Consider the following 22236-nt stretch of genomic DNA (forward strand, 5'->3'; position numbering starts at 1 on the left):
ATGTTTTATATACTAGTTTCTTCAAAATAGCCACCCCTTGCTCTGATTACTTTTTTGCACACTCTTGGCATTCTCTCCATGAGCTTCGAAAGGTAGTCCCCTGAAATGGTTTTCACTTCACAGGTGTGCTTGAAGCACATTGAGAGAATGCCAAGAGTGTGCAAAGCAGTAATCAGAGCAAAGGGTGGCTATTTTGAAGAAATTAGAATATATAACATGTTTTCAGTTATTTCACCTTTTCTTTTGTTAAGTACATAACTCCACATGTGTTCATTCATAGTTTTGATGCCTTCAGTAACAATCCATCCATCCATTTTCTACCGTTTATTCCCTTCGGGGTCGCGGGGGGCGCTGGAGCCTACCTTCAGTGACAATCTACAATGTAAATAGTCATGAAAATAAAGAAAACCCATTGAATGAGAAGGTGTGTCCAAGCTTTTGGCCTGTACTGTGTATGTGTGTGTGTGTGTATATATATATATATATATATATATATATATATATATATTTTAATGTAATATTTTGCAATTGTGCACCTTAGAATTTTTTTCTTACTTTTGTTGGATAATTGGTGCCGAAACAAAACAATTCTAAACGTGAGATGTTCATACTTGCCAACCGTCCCGATTTTCCCGGGAGACTCCCGAATTTCAGTGCCCCTCCCGAAAATCTCCCTGGGCAACCATTCTCCCGATTTTCACCCGGACAACAATATTAAGGGCGTGCCGTGATAGCACTGCCTTTAGCGTCCTCTACAACCTGTCGACGCGTCCGCTTTTTCACCATACAAACAGCGTGCCGGCCCAGTCCCATGTTGTATACGGCATCTGCATATACACATACTTGATCATCTGACATACAGGTCACACTGAGGGTGGCCGTATAAACAACTTTAACACTGTTACAAATATGCGCCACACTGTGAATCCACACCAAACAAGAATGACAAACACATTTCGGGAGAACATTCGCACCGTAACACAACATAAACACAACAGAACAAATACCCAGAACCCCTTGCATCCCTAACTCTTCCGGGCTACAATATACACCCCCGCTACCACCAAACGCCGCCCACCCCCCCACACATCAACACCCACTCCCCCCCCCAACCCCACCTCCACCCACCCCCCAAATTCGAAGGTCTCAAGGTTGGCAAGTATGGAGACGTTTTACATTTTTCCTCTTTCTTCATTCACCAATGGTTTATTATATTTCCTTTTACAACATCCACAGAAAGAGCGATTTGTCAAGCTCCTTGATCAGCTGCACAACTCCCTGCGGATCGACCTCTCCATGTACCGAGTAAGATTGCTCTCAATCCACTTGTTTGCTCAGATGGATGGATCTGTTATCCTCAAGGGGGATATTTGCCTCAAAGAGCATATACTATGAACAAAAGTATCGGGACAGTAGTCAGTAGTGATTTTTGCCTGCCTGCAGAACAACTTCCCAGCCAGCAGCCCTGAGAGGCTGCAGGACCTCAAGTCTACAGTGGACCTCCTCACCAGTATCACCTTCTTCAGGATGAAGGTGATGCCTCTTCTGCATTCATCTTCATGCACAGAAATGATCCTCCGCGTGTGTATGGACTGAAAACGTATTTTTGTTGTGTTCAGGTCCAGGAGCTCCAGTCTCCGCCCAGAGCGAGCCAGGTGGTGAAGGACTGCGTGAAAGCCTGTCTCAACTCCACTTATGAGTACATCTTTAACAACTGTCATGAGCTCTACAGCCGCGAGTATCAGACAGACCCAGTAAGTCGACTTGGTAGACTTGAATATGGGCTTAGGGCAGGGGTCGACAACCCAACATGTTGAAAGAGCCATATTGGGCCAAAAATACAAAAAAATAAATCTGTCTGGAGCCGCAACAAATTAAAAGCCTTCTATAAGTGTTATAATGAAGGCAACACATGATGTAAGTGTCTATATTAGCTATATTAGACTACTATCAAAAAGACCATAAAAGTCTTATATAAGTGTTATAATGAAGGCAACACATGATGTGTTTATATTAGCTATATTAGCCCACTATCAAAATGACTAACAGTCTTATATAAGTGTTATAATGAAGGCAACACATGATGTAAGTGTCTATATCAGCCTACTATCAAAATTACTTTAAAAAGTCTTATATAAGTGTTATGATGACGGCAACACATGATGTAAGTGTCTATATTAGCTATATTAGCCTACTATCAAAATGACTTTAAAATTCTTATATAAGTGTTATAATGAAAGCAACACATGATGTAAGTGTCTATATTAGCCTACTATCAAAATGACTTTAAAAGTCTAATGTAAGTATTATAAAGAAGGCAACACATGATGTGTCTATATTAGCTATATTAGCCTACTATCAAAATGACTTAGAATGTCTTAAAAGTGTTATAATGAAGGCAACACATGATGTGTCTATATTAGCTATATTAGCCTACTATCAAAATGACTTTAAAAGTCTTATAAGTGTTATAATGAAGGCAACACATGATGTAAGTGTCTATATTAGCTATAGTAGCCTACTATCAAAGGCTGACGCAAATCTTTGTTGACAGAAATGTTGCATTTTTATTTTTATTCTACACATTTGTGCAACATTGGAAAACATTAGTAAAATGGAGGCTTCTCACAGGATGAGATAACTTCTGGAAATTACTGGCTTAGAATGGCCAAAGGTATAGATGTGTGTGTCCAAGTTTAAGGAAACGGAAGACTGTCTTCTTCTAATAGTTTTATTACAATCTTTGCAAGCTGGGTAACGTTTGCTGTGGTCTGGAACAACATGGCACACTTACAACTATCAGATATGCAGCCAATATTACATACAGATAATTTGTCATGAGACATGCAAATATGAATTAAATACACAGAGGACATGAGTAAAGGAAATTAAATGGGCTCAAAAATACCTACAAACGAGGCATAATGATGCAATATGTACATACAGCGAGCCTAAATAGCATGTTAGCGTCGATTAGCTTGCAGTCAAGGATTGACCAAATATGCCTGATTAGCACTCCAGCAAATCAATAAAATCAACAAAGCTCACCTTTTGTGCGTTCCCGCACAGCACAAAATGTTTGGTGGACAAAATGAGACAAAAAAGGAGTGGCATAAAACACGTCTTTCTGTGGCAGCATCGGAGAAAGTTGTACATGTAAACAAACTACGATGAGTTCAAGGATCGCTGAAATTAGTAGGACGAAACGGCGCTCGCCAAATACTCTCATCAGTGAAGCATGTATGATACAAACAGTGGGATTTCTAATAATTAGGAAGGTCTGTGTCATGTTTGTTCTCCTACAGAGAATATATTAAAACAAAAAATAATTGTTTTTCTTCATCTTTTTCCATTATTACACATCTCTGAAAGAGGTCCAGGGAGCCACTAGGGCGGCGCTAAAGAGCCGCATCATTGCATATTGTATTGCCTCCTGTGTTCGTGGCAGAATGAGTTTAGTCTGACCATGAAAACATGAGCAGCCGGCTTAATTCCATTAATATGTGTTCTATTTCAAAATGAAACATTTAAACCTTTGTCATACTCTCATACTATACTTTGAATTTTGATGTGTGATTGATTCTTCTTCTTTTTTTTCCAGGCTAAGCAGGGTGCAGTTCCTCCAGAGGAGCAGGGACCCAGCATCAAGAACCTGGACTTCTGGTCCAAACTCATCACCCTTATTGTCTCCATCATTGAGGAAGACAAGAACTCCTACACACCCTGTCTGAACCAGTATGTACTAGTGTTGTCCCGATACCAATATTTTGGTACCGGTATCAAAGTGTATTCCATCCATCCATTTTTCTACCGCTTATCCCTTTTGGGGTCGCGGGGGGTGCTGGAGCCTATCTCAGCTGTATTCGGGCGGAAGGCGCTTGTCAGGTTCAAACACTGATGACATCTATTAAACAGACAAGAAGCAAGGAATCATGCAGAGACAGAATTACATTTTGCTCAATTGAGGAGATACATTTTTTGGACTGTACTCAAGTTACAGATTCAAACTACGCTCTAAAGTCCAGCCCACGTGCTTCCTCTATTTATTTGGGAGGTCCCTGGTTACATCACTGAAGCTGCCGCTGAAGGAAGGAGGTAATCTCGACAGCCCCAGTTAGACACAATTAATGACTATTAATGAAATGCAAATGTGTTGATACTCATGATATCATCCTGTCTCTGCTCTGTCTGCGTCACGGCACTCGATGTTCGGCCTTGGCAGTCAGCAGGCCGATTCTGGAAACAAACACTGATACGAGACTAGCTTTGCACAGATAGAAAAAGTACAACTTCAGCACAATTGATAATGACTATAGCAACGGCCCTTAAGCATAAGAGTTGTGTGATAATATATACATAATTATTCTAACAGCGGGGTACACCCTGGACAAGTCGCCACCTCATCGCAGCCAAAGTGTATTATTTATTATTATTTTCTAAATAAAGGGGACCAAAAAAATGTGCATTATTAGCTTTATTTTAACAACAAGTCTTAGGGTACATTAAACATATGTTTCTTATTGCAAGTTTGTCCTTAAATAAAATAGTGAACATACAAGACAACTTGTCTTTTAGTAGTAAGTAAACAAACAAAGGCTCCTAATTTAGTCTGCTGACATATGCAGTAACATATTGTGGCATTTATCATTCTATTATTTTGTCAAAATTATTAAGGACAAGTGGTAAAAAATGAATTATTAATCTACTTGTTCATTTACTGTTAATATCTGCTTACTTTCTCTTTTAACATGTTCTATCTACACTTCTGTTAAAATGTAATAATCATTTATTCTTCTGTTGTTTGAACATTCGTTTTAGATGATACCACAAATTTGGGTATTGATCCGATACCAAGTAGTTACAGGATCATACATCGGTCATAATTTAAGAAGTATTTCCTGAGTTTATAAACATAATATAAGAAAGAATATGGATGTAATCATAGTCGTATCGACTAGATACGCTCCTGTACTTGGTATCATTACAGTGGATGTCAGGTGTAGATCCACCAATGGCGTTTGTTTACATTGTAACGCCGGTGTGTAGTGAAGCATGTTTAGCTATTCCTCGTCCTGCAGGGATGATACTTGTAAGAAACTTACTTTATTTGTCGCCATGGAGGCGAGGATTAGTGATTTAGAAGTAGCTAAAACACTGCCGACTGCAAATGGACGTTAGCCGCTAGCTAGCTAGCCATGTCTTAAAGCACCTCTTCCTGAGGGTGTTTCAGTGTTATAGCTTTTCCTTTATCGTTAGTTTTTAAGCCAAAATGCATCCGTTCTCCCTTTTCTGTCTACACATTGTGTCGGCGTGTAAATACTCAGTGATTGTGCGCTGCCGAACATGCTCGATGTCAATGTCATGACCTGCCGACACGCCGTCATGCCCGGGAAACGGTACTTTTCAAACAGAGTATAAGTACTGTTTTTGTTTATAGTTTATAGTACTTTTTAGAGGCGGTATAGTACCGAATATGATTCATTAGTATCACGGTGCTATTCTATTACCGGTATATTGTACAACCCTAGTACATACTTATCAAAAGTTTCATCCTCTCAACTCTAGCTCTATTTATCCCCTATCTCACACCTTTTTTTTTTTTCATCTAGATTCCCCCAGGAACTCAACGTGGGTAAAATCAGTGCTGAAGTGATGTGGAATCTGTTTGCACAGGACATGAAATATGCTATGGAAGGTAACTTAACTCATTCGGGGACTGAGCCTCTGCTCTTTGTAGAAGTACTGCAGTTTGAAGGCAATAATGGCCATTAGAACAGAACACATACTAATGCCTTAGTAGGGGAGTGTTACTATATCAACTCAATCATTCCAAATTACTATACTGTTATTTCAGACCCGAAATCTGAAATTGAATTTACAAATTTTACACCAACTCCAACAGAGTATCTATATTTATACATACTGAATGTTTTCTCACATTGATTAGTGAGATGTAGGTATGCTAATATATATGTATATATATATATATATATATATATATATATATATATATATATATATATTTTATTTTATTTTTTTTTATTTTATTTTTTTTTTTTTTATAAATGTATTGAATTCTGCAGAAAATACAGAATTCAAATCAAAGGCTGATTCATTTGTTTCTTAGTTGCAGTTGTTTTATCCTGATTTTTGTTATTTTTAACATAATTTTTTTTTATTTAATCCAATCTGAGGTTCCACTGTATTAGTCATTTTTGGAGAAGATATACAGTGTTCCCTCGTTTAACGCTGGGGTTATGTTCCAAAAAATACCCGCTTTAAGTGAAATCCGTGTAGTAGAAGTAGTTTTTTTTTTGTTTGTGTTTTCGTTCATTATATTTATTTTTTATTTACACTAAATGTTTTTTAATTTACATCTTTTTTTTTATTTACTGTGCAGGTTTTTTTCACTTAGAGCAAGGGTGTCAAACTCATTTTAGATGGGGGGCCACATGGAGAAAAATCTACTCCCAAGTGGGCCGGACTGGTAAAATCACGGCATAATAACTTAAAAATAACGACAACTTCAGATTGTTTTCTTTGTTTAAAAATAGAACAAGCACATTCTGAAATTGTACAAATCATAATGTTGTTGGGGTTTTTTTTACACATACATGTTACGGCTGAGAGTATTCTATCTTTATTTGTCATTATTTACATTTTCTGAATAAATTCTATGATCATGTTCATCAGTCAACTCATTGGTGTTAATTTTCAATCTATCAAGATAAAAAATATATCAAAATCAAATTACAGTATGTTATTTATGTAGTTTGATCATTTTCCTCGACTGATGCACTAACATCATGTGGTTTATTTTGTACATATGTAGCATCATCTACAAAGATACAAAGAATTGCTATTGCGACATCTAGTGGACACATTTAGAACAGCTGTTTCTTTCATTCAAAAATTTCAGGTGTGTTTTTATACTTAGCAAACTCATCCCGCGGGCCGGATAAAACCGGTCCGCGGGCCTGATCCGGCTCTCAAGCCATACGTTTGACACCGCTGATGTAGAGGTTTTTTTGGTTTTTTTTATTATGTTTTTTTCGTTTACAATACTGTACAGTATATGTTTTTTTTGTTTCTATTATATATGTTTTAAGTCTGTAAAACCCCTAACCACACACTTTATAAACTTTTTCTCACATTTCTCTCGTTTAAACACACTCAAAGTTCAAACCTTTGTGGATTTAAAACAATATGTACAGTACACTACCGTATTAAAGAATGAAACCAAAGATCAAAACCTGTTTTTTTAGGGCTGTAGGATTTTTGGACCTATAAACAAGAATAAAGCCGCAGCATTTCCCACATATAAACAGAGTCACACGATCTTTTTGGGCCTTGAATCCTGCGCTTTTGGCTTCGTCCTGCATTATAAAGGAGCGAGAGGGCATTTGTTTCCAAACTAAACCTGTCTTATCCATATTAAAAGCTTGTTCAGCATTATACCCCCCACCCCCCAACAGTACACATTCTGTACTGTACAGCAGTGGTCCCCAACCACCGGGCCACTGCCCGATACCGGGCCGCACAAGAATTAAAAAAAAAATATATATATATATATATATATATATATATATATATATATATATATATATATATATATATATATATATATATATTTATTTTTATTTTTTATTTATTTTTTATTTTTTTTTAAATGAAATGAACATTAAAAAACACAAGATACACTTACAATTAGTGCACCAACCCAAAAAACCTCCCTCCCCCATTCACACTCATTCACACAAAAGGGTTGTTTCTTTCTGTTATTAATATTCTGGTTCCTACATTATATATCAATATATATCAATACAGTCTGCAGGGATACAGTCCGTAAGCACACATGATTGTATTTTTTTATGACAAACCCCCCCCCATCTTGATAGATTGAAAATGAACACCAATTAGTTGACTGATGAACATTATCACATAGTTTTTTCAAAAAACAACAAATAAAGATAGAATACTATTAACTGCAACATGTAAGTGTAAAAAAACAACATTATGATTTGTATATTTTCAGAATGTGCTTGTTCTATTTTTAAACAAAACAATCTGAAGTTGACTTTATTTTTAATTTATCATGCCGTGATTTTTACCAGCCCACTTGGGAGTAGATTTTTCTCTCATGTGGCCCCTCGATCTAAAATTACTTTGACACCCCTGGTGTAAAGTGAACCGTGTTGTAGCGAGGGAACACTGTTTAGGTCATCCTTTTTTGTCGATTTTCCAAGGCACACACCCCAAAAAGCCAGTTTTAATAACGTTTTGTGAGGTGAGCGGAATGGAGAAACAAAAACATTTTCATTATTATAATAATTAAAATATTACAAACATCCTCTTGAATCCATCATTATGCTAATTAGGAATGTCCGATAATATTGGCCGATAAATGCTTTAAAATGTAATATCGGAAATTATCGGTATCGGTTTCAAAATTATCGGTATCTGTTTCAAAAAGTAAAATGTATGACTTTTTAAAACGCCGCTGTGTACACGGATGTAGATAGAAGTACAGAGCACCAATAAACCTTAAAGGCACTTCCTTTGCGTGCCGGCCCAGTCACATAATATCTACGGCTTTTCACACAGACAAGTGGATGCAAGGCATACTTGGTCAACAGCCATACAGGTCACACTGAGGGTGGCCATATAAACAGCTTTAACACTGTTACAAATATGCGCCACACTGTGAACCCACACCAAACAAGAATGACAAACAGATTTTGGGAGAACATCCGCACCGTAGCACAACATAAACACAACAGAACAAATACCCAGAACCCCTTGCAGCACTAACTATTCGGGGACTTTACAATATACACCCCCCGCTACCCCCCGACCCAACCCCGCCCACCTCAACCTCCTCATGCTCTCTTAGGGAGAGCATGTCCCAAATTCCAAGCTGCTGTTTTGAGGCATGTTAAAAAAAATAATGCACTTTGTGACTTCAATAATAAATATGGCAGTGCCATGTTGGCATTTTTTTCCATAACTTGAGTTGATTTATTTTGGAAAGCCTTGTTACATTGTTTAATGCATCCAGCGGGGCATCACAACAAAATTAGGCATAATAATGTGTTAATTCCACGACTGTATATATCGGTATCGGTTGATATCGGAATCAGTAATTAAGAGTTGGACAATATCGGAATATCGCAAAAAATCCATTATCGGACATCTCTAATGCTAGTATATCTGTCATACTTGCAAGACGACATACACCAGCCATTATTCACTGCCTGCTGTCATCTTCTTCTTTCCTCAGAGCATGAGAAAAACCGCTTGTGCAAAAGTGCCGATTACATGAACCTGCACTTTAAGGTCAAGTGGCTTTACAACGAGTACTGCAAAGACCTGCCTTTCTTCAAGAGCCGAGTGCCTGAATATCCGGCGTGAGTTTCCGCCTGCAAGCAATCGCGATCGGCATGTTTGTGGCGAATCTAAAAATGTGTCCCGCCCCCATAGGTGGTTTGAGCCTTTCGTGATTCAGTGGCTGGATGAAAACGAGGAAGTATCTCGGGACTTCCTGCACGGTGCTTTGGAGAGAGACAAGAAGGACGGGGTATAAACCTCCTCTAAATTGCCCCGGAATTGCCATGTTGCTGTTCGTGCTGATTTACTATAATCTGTTTTTTTGTGCTTTTCTCAAAGCTATTTACTTCGCCCTTTCTCTCGCCTTCCTTCTTCAAAGGCTCCTCAACATTAATAGCACGGACACAGCAATGTGTACTGTTCTCGTAACCTTCGAATGGCGGCGTTCGAGAGTTGTTTGAAGGGGGGGGGGGGGTTGCTTATTACCAGACTGTGAAATGCTGTGGATTAAAGAGCTCATCCCAGAGATTTCACAGCAGGAAAACAGTTCTTACCTCATTATCCCGACACCCCGGAGGGGCACCTGAGCAGAAATAGACACTAAATAGCAGTCAGTGGATACACGTTGTATAATTACCTGGCATAGGACAGCTTTTGCCCAACGTTCCTTCCTGTGACCCAAATGTACTGAATGTTGGCCAATACCAGTGTTGAAGAATCTACTATACCAGGCCTGGGCATTTATTTTGACTCGGGGGGGCAAATTTAGAGAAAAAAATGTGTCTGGGGGCCGGTTTATCTGATTTTGAGGAACACTAATACAAAACCTCCCAATACCATACCATACCAGGGTTTTTCAACCACTGGTTGAAAAACTAGATACAGTCTGGTGTGATTATCTAATTTCACCTATTTGGGGTAAAAAATATTTTTGGCAAACCAGTAACTTTAGTCGGCAAATGATGTGTTGTTGTTGAGTGTCGGTGCTGTCTACACTGCAAAAAGTCAGTGTTCAAAAACAAGAAAAAAAAAATACAAAAATGAGGGGTATTTTTTTTTAACTAAGCAAAATTATCTGCCAATAGAACAAGAAAATTCGGCTTGTCAAGACTTTCCAAAACAAGTAAAATTAGCTAACCTCAATGAACCCAAAAATACCTTAAAATAAGTATATTCTCACTAATAACAAGTGCACTTTTCTTGGTAGAAAAAAAAAAAGAGACTTTTTTGCTCAATATGTTGAAAAATATTCTTAAATTAAGTAAATGCTAGTGCCATTATCTTGACATAATGATATGCGCTTGGCATCATGATTTTTTTTTTATGCTTGAAGTAAGAAATTATTACCGTATTTTTCGGACTATAAGTCGCAGTTTTTTTTCATAGTTATTATTAATTATTAACACATTACCGTAAAATATCAAATATTATTTAGCTCATTCACGTAAGAGACTAGACGTATAAGATTTTGTGGGATTTAGCGATTAGGAGTGACAGATTGTTTGGTAAACGTATAGCATGTTCTATATGTTATAGTTATTTGAATGACTCTTACCATAATATGTTACGTGAACATACCAGGCACGTTCTCAGTTGGTTATTTATGCCTCATATAACGTACACTTATTCAGCCTGTTGTTCACTATTCTTTATTTATTTTAAATTGCCTTTCAAATGTATATTTTTGGTGTTGGGTTTTATCAAATAAATTTCCCCCAAAAATGCGACTTATACTCTAGTGCGACTTATGTGTTTTTTTCCTTCTGTATTATGCATTTTCTGCAGGTGCGACTTATACTCCGGTGCGACTTATACTCCGAAAAATACGGTACTTTAAAAAAGTAGTTTTATACTTGTGAGTGTTGATGACACAGCTTTGCATCAGTTGATATTCTAGTTTCAAGCATGTTTTACTCAATATAGGTCATAAAATCTCAGCAGCAAGCTGTAATATCTTACTATCTCTAACATAAAATCTGCTAAGTGAGAAGAATTATCTTATCAGAAAGAAAATAAACAAATATAACCCTTATTTGAGATATTTAATCTTACTTAGATTTCATTTTTTGCAGTGTAGAGCTCGGCAGAGTAACCGTGTAATACTCTTCCATATCAGTAGGTGGCAGCAGGTAGCTAATTGCTTTGTAGATGTCGGAAACAGCTTAAACAAAAAATAAACAAAAGGTGAGTGCCCCTAGGAAAAGGCTTAGGGAAGGCTCTACAGAACAAAACTAAAACTGAACTGGCGACAAAGTAAACAAAAACAGAATGCTGGACGACAGCAAAGACTTACTGTGGAGCAAAGATGGCGTCCACAATGTACATCCGAACATGACATGGCAATCAACAATGTCCCCACGAAGAAGGATAAAAACAAAGTAGATGCGGGAAATATTGCTACAGGAAAATACCAAAAAAAGAGAAAAAGCCACCAAAATAGGAGCGCAAGACAAGAACTAATACACTACACACAGGAAAACAGCAAAAAATTCAAAATAAGTCAGGGCGTGATGTGACAGGTTGTGACAGTACACCTACTTTGAGACAAGAGCTATATTGATGCATGCTTGGTTATGGTTTAAAGTCATATCCAACAATTGCGACAACGACTTTTTACTGTCAACTGAATTTCGATTTTTAATGATTTCTGCTGGTGGTGTGCCTCTGGATTTTTTCAACGCAAAAAATGTGCCTTGGCTGAAAAAAGGTTAAAAAACACTGCCATACCATACCAACTTTATTTATTAAAGCACTTTAAAAACAACCACAGTTGAAGAACAAAGGGCTGTACACCACAAAGAAATACAGGCAAAGGATAGACTAAAAAATAACATTTAAAAAAACGGAGGTAAAATACACCCAGAAAAAGCAAATACAAATTATCTTAAGAGCAATTTGTTAGATAAAAAGAAGTTTAAAAAGTTAAAAACAGTTTAAACAGTTCAAAGTCTCATGCTGGGTTAAAGGCCAGTGAGTAAAAATGGGTTTTAAGAATAATGTCTGATTGAATGCCAAAAACTTTATAACAGACCACCTTAAAAAACGGAATGGAACTTAAATTTTTTTTACTGAAAGAGACAGCCAGAATGTACATGAAAATAAAAAATGTGGGATTTACAATATTAACTATGAACGATAAAACACTGAATATTGACAACATATGAATGTCACACCTCCTGTCCATCGACATATTTTACAATCAACAAAAATGCAACAAACACAGCGAAATATGAACGCGAAGGGTAAAAAAAAAAACCCTACCTACAATCTGATATATCACTAAGCTTTAGAACTTGGTTGTAAAAATCTCCTTTCGCGTCTGTCCCTGACACCCGCATTTCAGGCTGGCCGCTCTGGAAACACTCTGTGGAAACGCTCCCCACCCACACTGCTTGGTGCCTGGTCTGACCTGCTGTGACTTAGATTACCATAGTAACTTATTAGATTACCATAGTAACTACCGTATTTTTCGGAGTATAAGTCGCTCAGGAGTATAAGTCGCACCGGCCGAAAATGCATAGTAAAGAAGAAAAAAAACATAAGTCGCACTGGAGTATAAGTCGCATTTTTTGGGGAAATTTATTTGATAAAATCCAACACCAAGAATAGACATTTGAAAGGCAATTTAAAATAAATAAAGAATAGTGAACAGCAGGCTGAATAAGTGTACGTTATATGAGGCATAAATAACCAACTGAGAACGTGCCTGGTATGTTAACGTAACATATTATCATTCAAATAACTATAACATATAGAACATGCTATACGTTTACCAAACAATCTGTCACTCCTAATCGCTAAATCCCATGAAATACATCTAGTCTCTTACGTGAATGAGCTAAATAATATTATTTTATATTTTACGGTAATGTGTTAATAATTTCACACATAAGTCGCTCCTGAGTATAAGTCGCACCCCCGGCCAAACTATGAAAAAAACTGCGACTTATAGTCTTAAAAATACGGTAATTAGATTACCATAGTAACTAACTAGTGTATCATGCAAAAGCGCAGATTCCAACCAACTTTGTATAGTTCAAGACATCACTGCACATCGTAATGACAGCTACAGTTTCCATCTGACAGATCTGAAAAAATTATTTGGGAATGTCCGGCGGGCCAGATTGAAAAGCTTAACCTGCTCAGTGGCCTTGTGGTTAGAGTGTCCGCCCTGAGATCGGTAGGTTGTGAGTTCAAACCCCGGCCGAGTCATACCAAAGACTATAAAAATGGGACCCATTACCTCCCTGCTTGGCACTCAGCATCAAGGGTTGGAATTGGGGGTTAAATCACCAAAAATGATTCCCGGGCGCGGCCGCCGCTGCTGCCCACTGCTCCCCTCACCTCCCAGGGGGTGATCAAGGGTGATGGGTCAAATGCAGAGAATAATTTCGCCACACCTAGTGTGTGTGTGACAATCATTGGTACTTTAACTTTAACTTTAACTTTGTGGTTAGAGTGTCCGCCCTGAGACTGGAAGGTCCGAGTCATACCGAAGACTATAAAAATGGGACCCATTGCCTCCCTGCTTGGCACTCGGCATCATAGGTTGGAATTGGGGGTTAAATCACCAAAATGATTCCTGAGCGTGGACACCACTGCTGCTCACTGCTCCCCTCACCTCCCAGGGGATGAACATGGGGATAGGTCAAATGCAGAGGACAAATAACACCTAGTGTGTGTGTGACTATCGTTGGGACTTTAACTTTTAACTCCCCGGTCCTTAATTTACCCAGGTCTGTACTATAACAATTATTCAAAAGTTTGACGATGACTAAAATATCTTACATTATTTTACCTAGTTTAAGTTCTGACCTTATTTTTTTTTTTCCTATGCATAAAAAGTTGACCCTACTGTTTAGTGATCATATTTGTTCTCCTTCCCCTTTTAATGCTTAGTTTCTAATGTCTTTATTTGCCTTGTCCATCCCACAGTTCCAGGTCACGTCCGAGCACGCCTTGTTCTCCTGTTCTGTGGTGGACGTGTTTTCCCAGCTCAATCAGAGCTTTGAGATCATCCGGAAACTCGAGTGTCCGGACCCGCAGATCGTAGGACACTATATGAAACGGTTTGCAAAGGTAAGTCCTGCACAGTTCAAAAGTGTCTTCAATGGCCCTAGCAGTGAGCCTTGAGGGACACCACTTTAGTTTGTTCCAATTCTTCCAATGCCCTTTTCCAGACCATCAGCAATGTGCTTCTCTCATATGCTGACATCATCTCCAAGTTGTTTGCCAACTACGTCACCATGGAGAAAGTGGTGAGTGACTCACTCTGAAGCCCTGTGTTGCATTTATCGTTGAGACGTCATCTCTTCTTCGTCAGCCCTGCATCCTGATTAACAACATCCAACAGTTGAGGGTTCAGCTGGAGAAGATGTTTGAGGCCATGGGGGGGAAAGATGTGAGTCCATCCTCGTCCTGTTGAAAGTTGAAACCAGAAATATTTGGACAATGAAAGACTCGTTGCTGATTTGTCGGATTTTTGTGTGTCTTTTTGCATGTTCAGTTGTGTGTGGAGGCCAGCGACATACTGAAGGACTTGCAGGTTAAACTCAACAACGTCATGGATGACCTCAGCAGAATCTTTTCAGTCAGGTACTCACCGAGAGACGAGTACACTTTCATACAAAACCCCAAACCAGTGAAGTTGGCACGTTGTGTAAATCGTAAAATAAAAACAGAATACAATGATCTGCAAATCATTTTCAACCTATATTCAAATGAATAGAAGCAAAGACAAGATACTTAACGTTCGAACTGGAAAACGTTATTTTTTGATGATATTATGCCTGCAATATGTTTCAAAAAAGCTGGCACAAGTGGCAAAAAATAAAGAAAAGGTTGAGGAATGCTCATCAAACACTTATTTGGAACATCCCACAGGTGAACAGGCTAATTGGGAACAGGTGGGTGCCATGATTGGTTATAAAAGCAGCTTCCATGAAATGCTCAGTCATTCACAAACAAGGATGGGGCGAGGGCCACCACTTTGTGAAAAAATGCGTGAGCAAATTGTCCAACAGTTTAAGAACAACATTTCTCGACGAGCTATTGCAAGGAATTTAGGGATTTCACCATCTACGGTCCGTAATATCATCAAAGGGTTCAGAGAGTCTGGAGAAATCACTGCACGTAAGCGATGATATTACGGACCTTCGATTCCTGAGGCGGTACTGCATCAAAAAGCGACATCAGTGTGTAAAGGATATCACCACATGGGCTCAACCACAATCGCTGTCAGTAACTACAGTTTGTCGCTACATCTGTAAGTGCAAGTTAAAATTGTACTATGCAAAGCGAAAGCCATTTATCAACAACACCCAGAAACGCCGCCGGCTTCGCTGGGCCCGAGCTCATCAAAGATGGACTGATGCAAAGTGGAAAAGTGTTCTGTGGTCTGACGAGTCCATATTTCAAATTGTTTTTGGAAACTGTGGACGTCGTGTCCTCCGGACCAAAGAGGAAAAGAATCATCTGGAAAATTCAAAAGCCAGCATCTGTGATGGTATGGGGGTGTATTAGTGCCCAAGGCATGGGTAACTTACACATCTGTGAAGGCACCATTAATGCTGAAAGGTACATACAGGTTTTGGAGCAACATATGTTGCCATCCAAGCAACGTTATCATGGACGCCCCTGCTTTTTTCAGCAAGACAATGCCAACCCACGTGTTACAACAGTGTGGCTTCATAGTAAAAGAGTGCGGGTACTAGACTGGCCTGCCTGTAGTCCGGACCTGTCTCCCATTGAAAATGTGTGGCGCAATATGAAGCCTAAAATACGACAACGGAGACCCCCGGACTGTTGAACAACATAAGCTGTACATCAAGCAAAAATTGGAAATAATTCCACCTGAAAAGCTTCAAAAATTGGTCTTCTCAGTTGCCAAACGTTTACTGAGTGTTGTTAAAAGGAAAGGCCATGTAACACAGTGGTAAAAATGCCCCTGTGCCAACTTTTTTGCAATGTGTTGCTGCCATTAAATTCTAAGTTGATGATTATTTGCAAAAAAAACAAAACAAGTTTCTCAGTTCGACTATTAAATATCTTGTCTTTGCAGTCTATTCAATTGAATATAAGTTGAAAAGGATTTGCAAATCATTGTACCGGTATTCTTTTTTTTATCTACGAATTACACATTTACACAATGTGCCAAGTTCACTGGTTTTGGTTTTTGTACATGTCTACATTAGTTAAACACGTCACATCTATTTTTTTTCCCCCCCTTTGTTTGTAGTTTCCAACCTCACATTGAGGAGAATGTGAAGCAAATGGGAGACATCTTAGCTCAGGTAAAAGGAACGTCAAATGTAGGGAATGCCAGTAGCGTGGCACAGGATGCTGACAACGTCCTGCAACCCATCATGGAGTTCCTGGACAGCAAGTGAGTCAACCTACAATGTCAGTACAGTTCCATAGAGGGTTGTACGGTGTACTGGTATAGTATCGCGGTATTAATGAATCAAAACAGTACTATACTATAAAGGAGAACGGACGCATTTTGGCCTAAAAACTAACGATAAAGGTGAAGTTATAACACTGAAACGCCCTCAGGAAGAGGTGCTTTAAGACGTGGCTAGCTAGCTAGCGGCTAAAGTCCAGCCCCAGTCTGCAGTGTTTTAGCTGCGTCTAAATCACTAATCCTTGTTTCCATGGCGACAAATAAAGTGAGTTTCTTACAAGGACGAGGAATAGCTAAACATGCTTCACTACACACCGTAGGAGGATACGATAGCTAACCGCTAACAGCAAGCTAGCACCCTGAATGTAAACAAATGCCATGGGTGGATCTACACCTGACATCCACTGTAATGATACCAAGTACAAGAGCGTATCTAGTCGATACTACTATGATTAAATCGGTATTTTTTATCGTCCCAAAATCTTTTTTCCTTTTTTTTAGAATTCATATTATGTTTATAAACTCAGAAATTACATCCCTGGACACATGAGGACTTTGAATATGACTAATGTATGATCCTGTAACGACTTGGTATCTGATTGATACCCAAATTTGTGGCATCATCCAAAACTAATGTAAAGTATCAAACAACAGAAGAATAAGTGATTATTACATTTTGACAGAAGTGTAGATAGAACATATTGAAACGGAAAATAACCGGATATTGACAGAAAATGAACAAGTGGATTAATGATCAATTTTTACAGTTTGTCCCTCATAATCTTGACAAAACAGAATGATAAATGACACAATATGTTACTGCGTATGTCAGCAGACTAATTAGGAGCCTTTCTTTGTTTACTTACTACTAAAAGACAAGTTGTCTATTATGTTCACTATTTTATTTAAGGACAAAATTGTTCTTTGATTGCAATAAAAACATATGTTTAATGTACCGTAAGATTTTTTGTTAAAATAAAGCCAATTATGCAATTTTTTGTAGTACCCCTTATTGAGAAAAGTACTAAAAAGTATCAAAATACATTTTGGTACCGGTACTAAAATATTGGTATCGGAGTTCCGTTTAATGTTGCTCATAATCTATTTATGCAATCAAAGTTGCTCAAATTTGATGATCTTGTTAAATATAATTCATCAATAATCTTATATAAAGCATTTAACAAATTATTGCCACCTAATCTACAAAGTTTTTTTATAAGACAAGTGCAGGCTCAAAACTTGAGATGCTTTGGATATTTCTCATTGCCGAGAGCTCAAACCACGCGTAAACGTTTTAGTGTGTCTGTATGCGGAGTAAAACTGGAACAAACTGGACTTACAACACAAGCAATGTCTAACTATTAATCGATTTGAACTATTATACAAACATGGGGTCTGGTTCAAATATAGAGATGAGGGTCTTTAATTTGACCTGCTGTTGTACTCTGTGTCAAAGTGTTAACATGTGCTCAATGATTCCATACCATTGTTGGTATTTTGTCTATTACCATTGTTGGTATGTTGTCTATTACCATTGTTGGTATGTTGTCTATTACCATTGTTGGTATTTTGTGTATTACCATTGTTGGTATTTTGTCTATTACCATTGTTGGTATTTTGTGTATTACCATTGTTGGTATTTTGTGTATTACCATTGTTGGTATGTTGTCTATCACCATTGTTGGTATGTTGTCTATCATCATTGTTGGTATTTTGTCTATTACCATTGATGGTATTTTGTCTATTACCATTGTTGGTATTTTGTCTATTACCATTGTTGGTATTTTGTCTATTACCATTGTTGGTATTTTGTCTATTACCATTGTTGGTATTTTGTCTATTACCATTGTTGGTATTTTGTCTATTACCATTGTTGGTATTTTGTCTATTACCATTGTTGGTATGTTGTCTATTACCATTGTTGGTATGTTGTCTATCACCATTGTTGGTATTTTGTCTATTACCATTGTTGGTATGTTGTCTATTACCATTGTTGGTATGTTGTCTATCATCATTGTTGATATTTTGTCTATTACCATTGTTGGTATTTTGTCTATTACCATTGATGGTATGTTCATTATTCCTACATTGTTGATACAAATTATTGTTACAGTGTAATAATTATTGTTACCTGTGGTAATGCCACTATGATACTACATTTGTATTATAATCCTTAAAGTAACAGTGAAACTCAATGTATAAATCACTGAATTAAGAACTGGGGTTGGGATTAAATAAATTATCTTCTCTCTTTCAGGCAAAACTGGACCATCATGCTTACATACTGTACATTACATTTTGCATTATATTAATTGATATTTTTATGGGTTGTCTATGTTGTACTTTTTTTTATGTCATTGCCTGAAATAAATGAATAAATGGAAAAACAAATTTAAAAAAATGAATGTTACTAAGATAAGTTCTTGTTTTTTTCTGTCAGCCTTACTCTGTTTGCAAAGATCTGTGAGAAAACGGTGCTGAAGCGTGTGTTGAAGGAGTTGTGGAAGCTGGTGATGAACACCATGGAGAAGACCATCGTTCTGCCGCCACTTACAGATCAAACGGTGAGTGTGCGTGGATCCAGGCACACATAAACAAGAGCATACAATAGGAGCACTAAGGCCCCGTTTACACTAAGCCGGGGTAAATCACACCTAACTTTATCCGTGTCCACACACAACAATGCCACCGTTCAAGACCCCCGCCCCCTTCCGTCCGCCGGCGCAACGCGACCTAGTACGCATGCGCGGAAAATGCACACGTCATAGTCACCTCCAGTGTTACTTTGTGTGCAAGTTGTTAAATGTAACTTATCTGAACAATATCCAGTGTTGTGGTATTTCAATTAACTGGAATCCAGTGTGCTGTGGGGCCCTAATGTAGGGAATCACACCTGAGCCATCATAAATTAATTTAATCTTTATTAGACACTTAAACAATGTGATAAAGAACATTTTACATCAATCAAACTAGGGATCTAGATCAGTGGTTCTCAACCTTTTTTCAGTGATGTACCCCCCTGTGAACATTATTTTAATTCAAGTACCCCCTAATCAGAGCAAAGCATTTTTGGTTGAAAAAAAGAGATAAAGAAATAAAATACAACACTATGTCATCAGTTTCTGATTTATTAAATTGTATAACAGTGCAAAATATTGCTCATTAGTAGTGGTCTTTCTTGAATATTTAGAAAAAAAGATATAAAAATAACTAAAAACTTGTTGAAAAATAAACAAGTGATTCAATTATAAATAAAGATTTCTACAAATAGAAGTAATCATCAACTTAAAGTGCCCTCTTTGGGGATTGTAATAGATATCCATTTGGATTCATGAACTTAATTCTAAACATTTCTTCACAAAAAAATACATCTTTAACATCAATATTTATGGAACATGTCCAAAAAAAATCTAGCTGTCAACACTGAATATTGCATTGTTGCATTTCTTTTCACAATTCTTTTTGACAGACATTTTAGTGAGGGTCAAATCATCATGGCATGGGGGAAACTCTGGGTTTATGGTAATGAATGGAATAGCCTACTTGATTTGATGTTCAGTTTATGAACTTACATTCATATTTTGTTGAAGTATTATTCAATAAATATATTTATAAAGGATTTTTGAATTGTTGCTATTTTTAGAATGTTTAAAAAAAATCTCACGTACCCCTTGGCATACCTTCAAGTACCCCCAGGGGTACACGTACCCCCATTTGAGAACCACTATTCTAGATATCTGGTCAGGACACTCCTCACTCTTTTGCCTTCACCTTCATTGTCCATTCGTTTTTTGGTGACTTTATATACTCTGGACCTAGACGTAGAGTCCGCAACATACATGGCGGACAATAACTGATCCAGTCTGCTTTGCCAGTCCAAAAGCATTTGATGTTTTCCTCGACGGCCAGGTAATACAAAGCACACGCTATATTTTTTATCACATCCTCGGGAGCTCGCATTCTCGTTGTCTGTCCTTCGACAAATGGACAAAGTTTTTCGCTAAGTAGAAACACAGCTGACCCGGCCGGACATTGGAAAGTTCTCCTGCCGTCTAAGAAGTGTTGTATCCTAAATAGCTGCGATCGCTACACAAGCGTCTGTACATGTAGAAGAAGGAGAAACACGGGCATGTGTGGATGGCTCGCCTTCATATTTCCAGTGTTTACCTCAGAGTTACGAAACCGCTTTACTATGAAGCTGGCTGTGACGCGTTTTTTTCTGACGTCACTTCCTGTGTGGGGCGCGGTCTTTCTGGCGTCACTTCCTCTCCGAACTCACTTTGTAAACGATCAATGAGTCCATACAAAGCTAAGAGCCGGAGATTCAAGAATTACACGGCTGACTTACCCGTGTAAAAATGTGTCCGAGGAGGGGGACCTTAAACGCTGGTTTAGTGTGGCTGAAACGGGGCTTAGGCTAAATAATTACTCGTTTAAGGGGTTAAACGACTTAGTGTAGACATGGCCTGAGCCACTTTGTCAGTTGCAGCCTACAGTCATGCAACCACATCCAAAGGGTGTTTTTGTTGAAAATAAACATGAAACCTATAGAAGGATGCCAGGAGTCCACACATGCACACACACGCACACATCTCCAGCTGCTAAGTTGGCATCAAATGAAAGAAAGCCGGGGGGTCAGAATCTGCAGAAAGGAGGAACAAAGGCGTCTTGAGTGTGTTGCACACATTATATTCCAAAGTACATCACATCATTACGCCAGCTCAGCTCTGCTCTCCACTATGTCTGCGAGTTTTCTCCCGAAAAGGATGTGGCCTCTATTCCCCCCCAAAAAAGTAGCGTACATTTTGGAGAGCAGCCTGTGATTTTTGTCGTTGTTTTCTTTTATATATGTGTGCTCTTTTTGTGTTTGGATATCAATGGAAGAGCCTCATATCAGTGATAAGAGGGTAAGAACCTGTACATTGCTGGTTTTTATAGTGCAGACAATAGACAGGAGTCAATTGGTTCGATCCACTTCCAAAGACAGATTTTTTTTTTTTTTTTTTGTGATTGATGTGGGGCTCTTTGCAGCTTGACTGACCCTTTTTTCTGGTTGTTGTGATTACTATTACATCCTGCTCCCACCGCTCTCCCTCCACAGATGATTGTAAGTACAGCACTCCTGCGTGTGTGTCTGTCTGTCCGTCTGCGGTGGTTTGGTTCTCTGCTATATGTGGCTGCGATCTTCCCTCTTTTATTTATTTAGTTTTTTTGACCCCGCATCTCACCGTCTCACCAGCCTCTCACGTCTTCTGTCTTCTTCCAGTGTTAATTCCCCCACCCCCCCTGTGGTGACAAAAGCTATGGGAACAAAATGCACAGACAGTTGCAATGGTCTGGTCTGCAAAAAAAAAAAAAGTTTTGTTTCATTTATGATGATTAAATAATAGAGATGTCCGATAATAACGGCCTGCCGATATTATTGGCCGATAAATGCTTTAAAATGTAATATCGGAAATTATCGGTATCGTTTATTTTTTTTTATTATTTAATTAAATCAACATAAA

The 22236-nt window shown here is 38.2% G+C and overlaps 1 protein-coding gene across 1 annotated transcript in view; it reads left to right on the top strand.

The window, feature by feature from the left end:
* unc13a (unc-13 homolog A (C. elegans)) overlaps window positions 1-22236 on the top strand; it is a 147963-nt gene that overhangs the window by 83346 nt on the left and 42381 nt on the right. Inside the window, exons 22-34 of the mRNA XM_061977917.1 lie at window positions 1237-1305; window positions 1444-1533; window positions 1620-1754; window positions 3602-3735; window positions 5610-5695; window positions 9281-9407; window positions 9481-9577; window positions 14263-14406; window positions 14508-14585; window positions 14651-14728; window positions 14834-14922; window positions 16565-16711; window positions 19170-19293. Of these exons, the coding sequence (XP_061833901.1) occupies window positions 1237-1305; window positions 1444-1533; window positions 1620-1754; window positions 3602-3735; window positions 5610-5695; window positions 9281-9407; window positions 9481-9577; window positions 14263-14406; window positions 14508-14585; window positions 14651-14728; window positions 14834-14922; window positions 16565-16711; window positions 19170-19293 (1398 nt within the window). The remainder of the gene's footprint in view (window positions 1-1236; window positions 1306-1443; window positions 1534-1619; window positions 1755-3601; window positions 3736-5609; window positions 5696-9280; window positions 9408-9480; window positions 9578-14262; window positions 14407-14507; window positions 14586-14650; window positions 14729-14833; window positions 14923-16564; window positions 16712-19169; window positions 19294-22236) is intronic.

Source organism: Nerophis lumbriciformis, linkage group LG18, assembly GCF_033978685.3.
Source record: "Nerophis lumbriciformis linkage group LG18, RoL_Nlum_v2.1, whole genome shotgun sequence".
Taxonomy (NCBI): Eukaryota; Metazoa; Chordata; class Actinopteri; order Syngnathiformes; family Syngnathidae; genus Nerophis; species Nerophis lumbriciformis.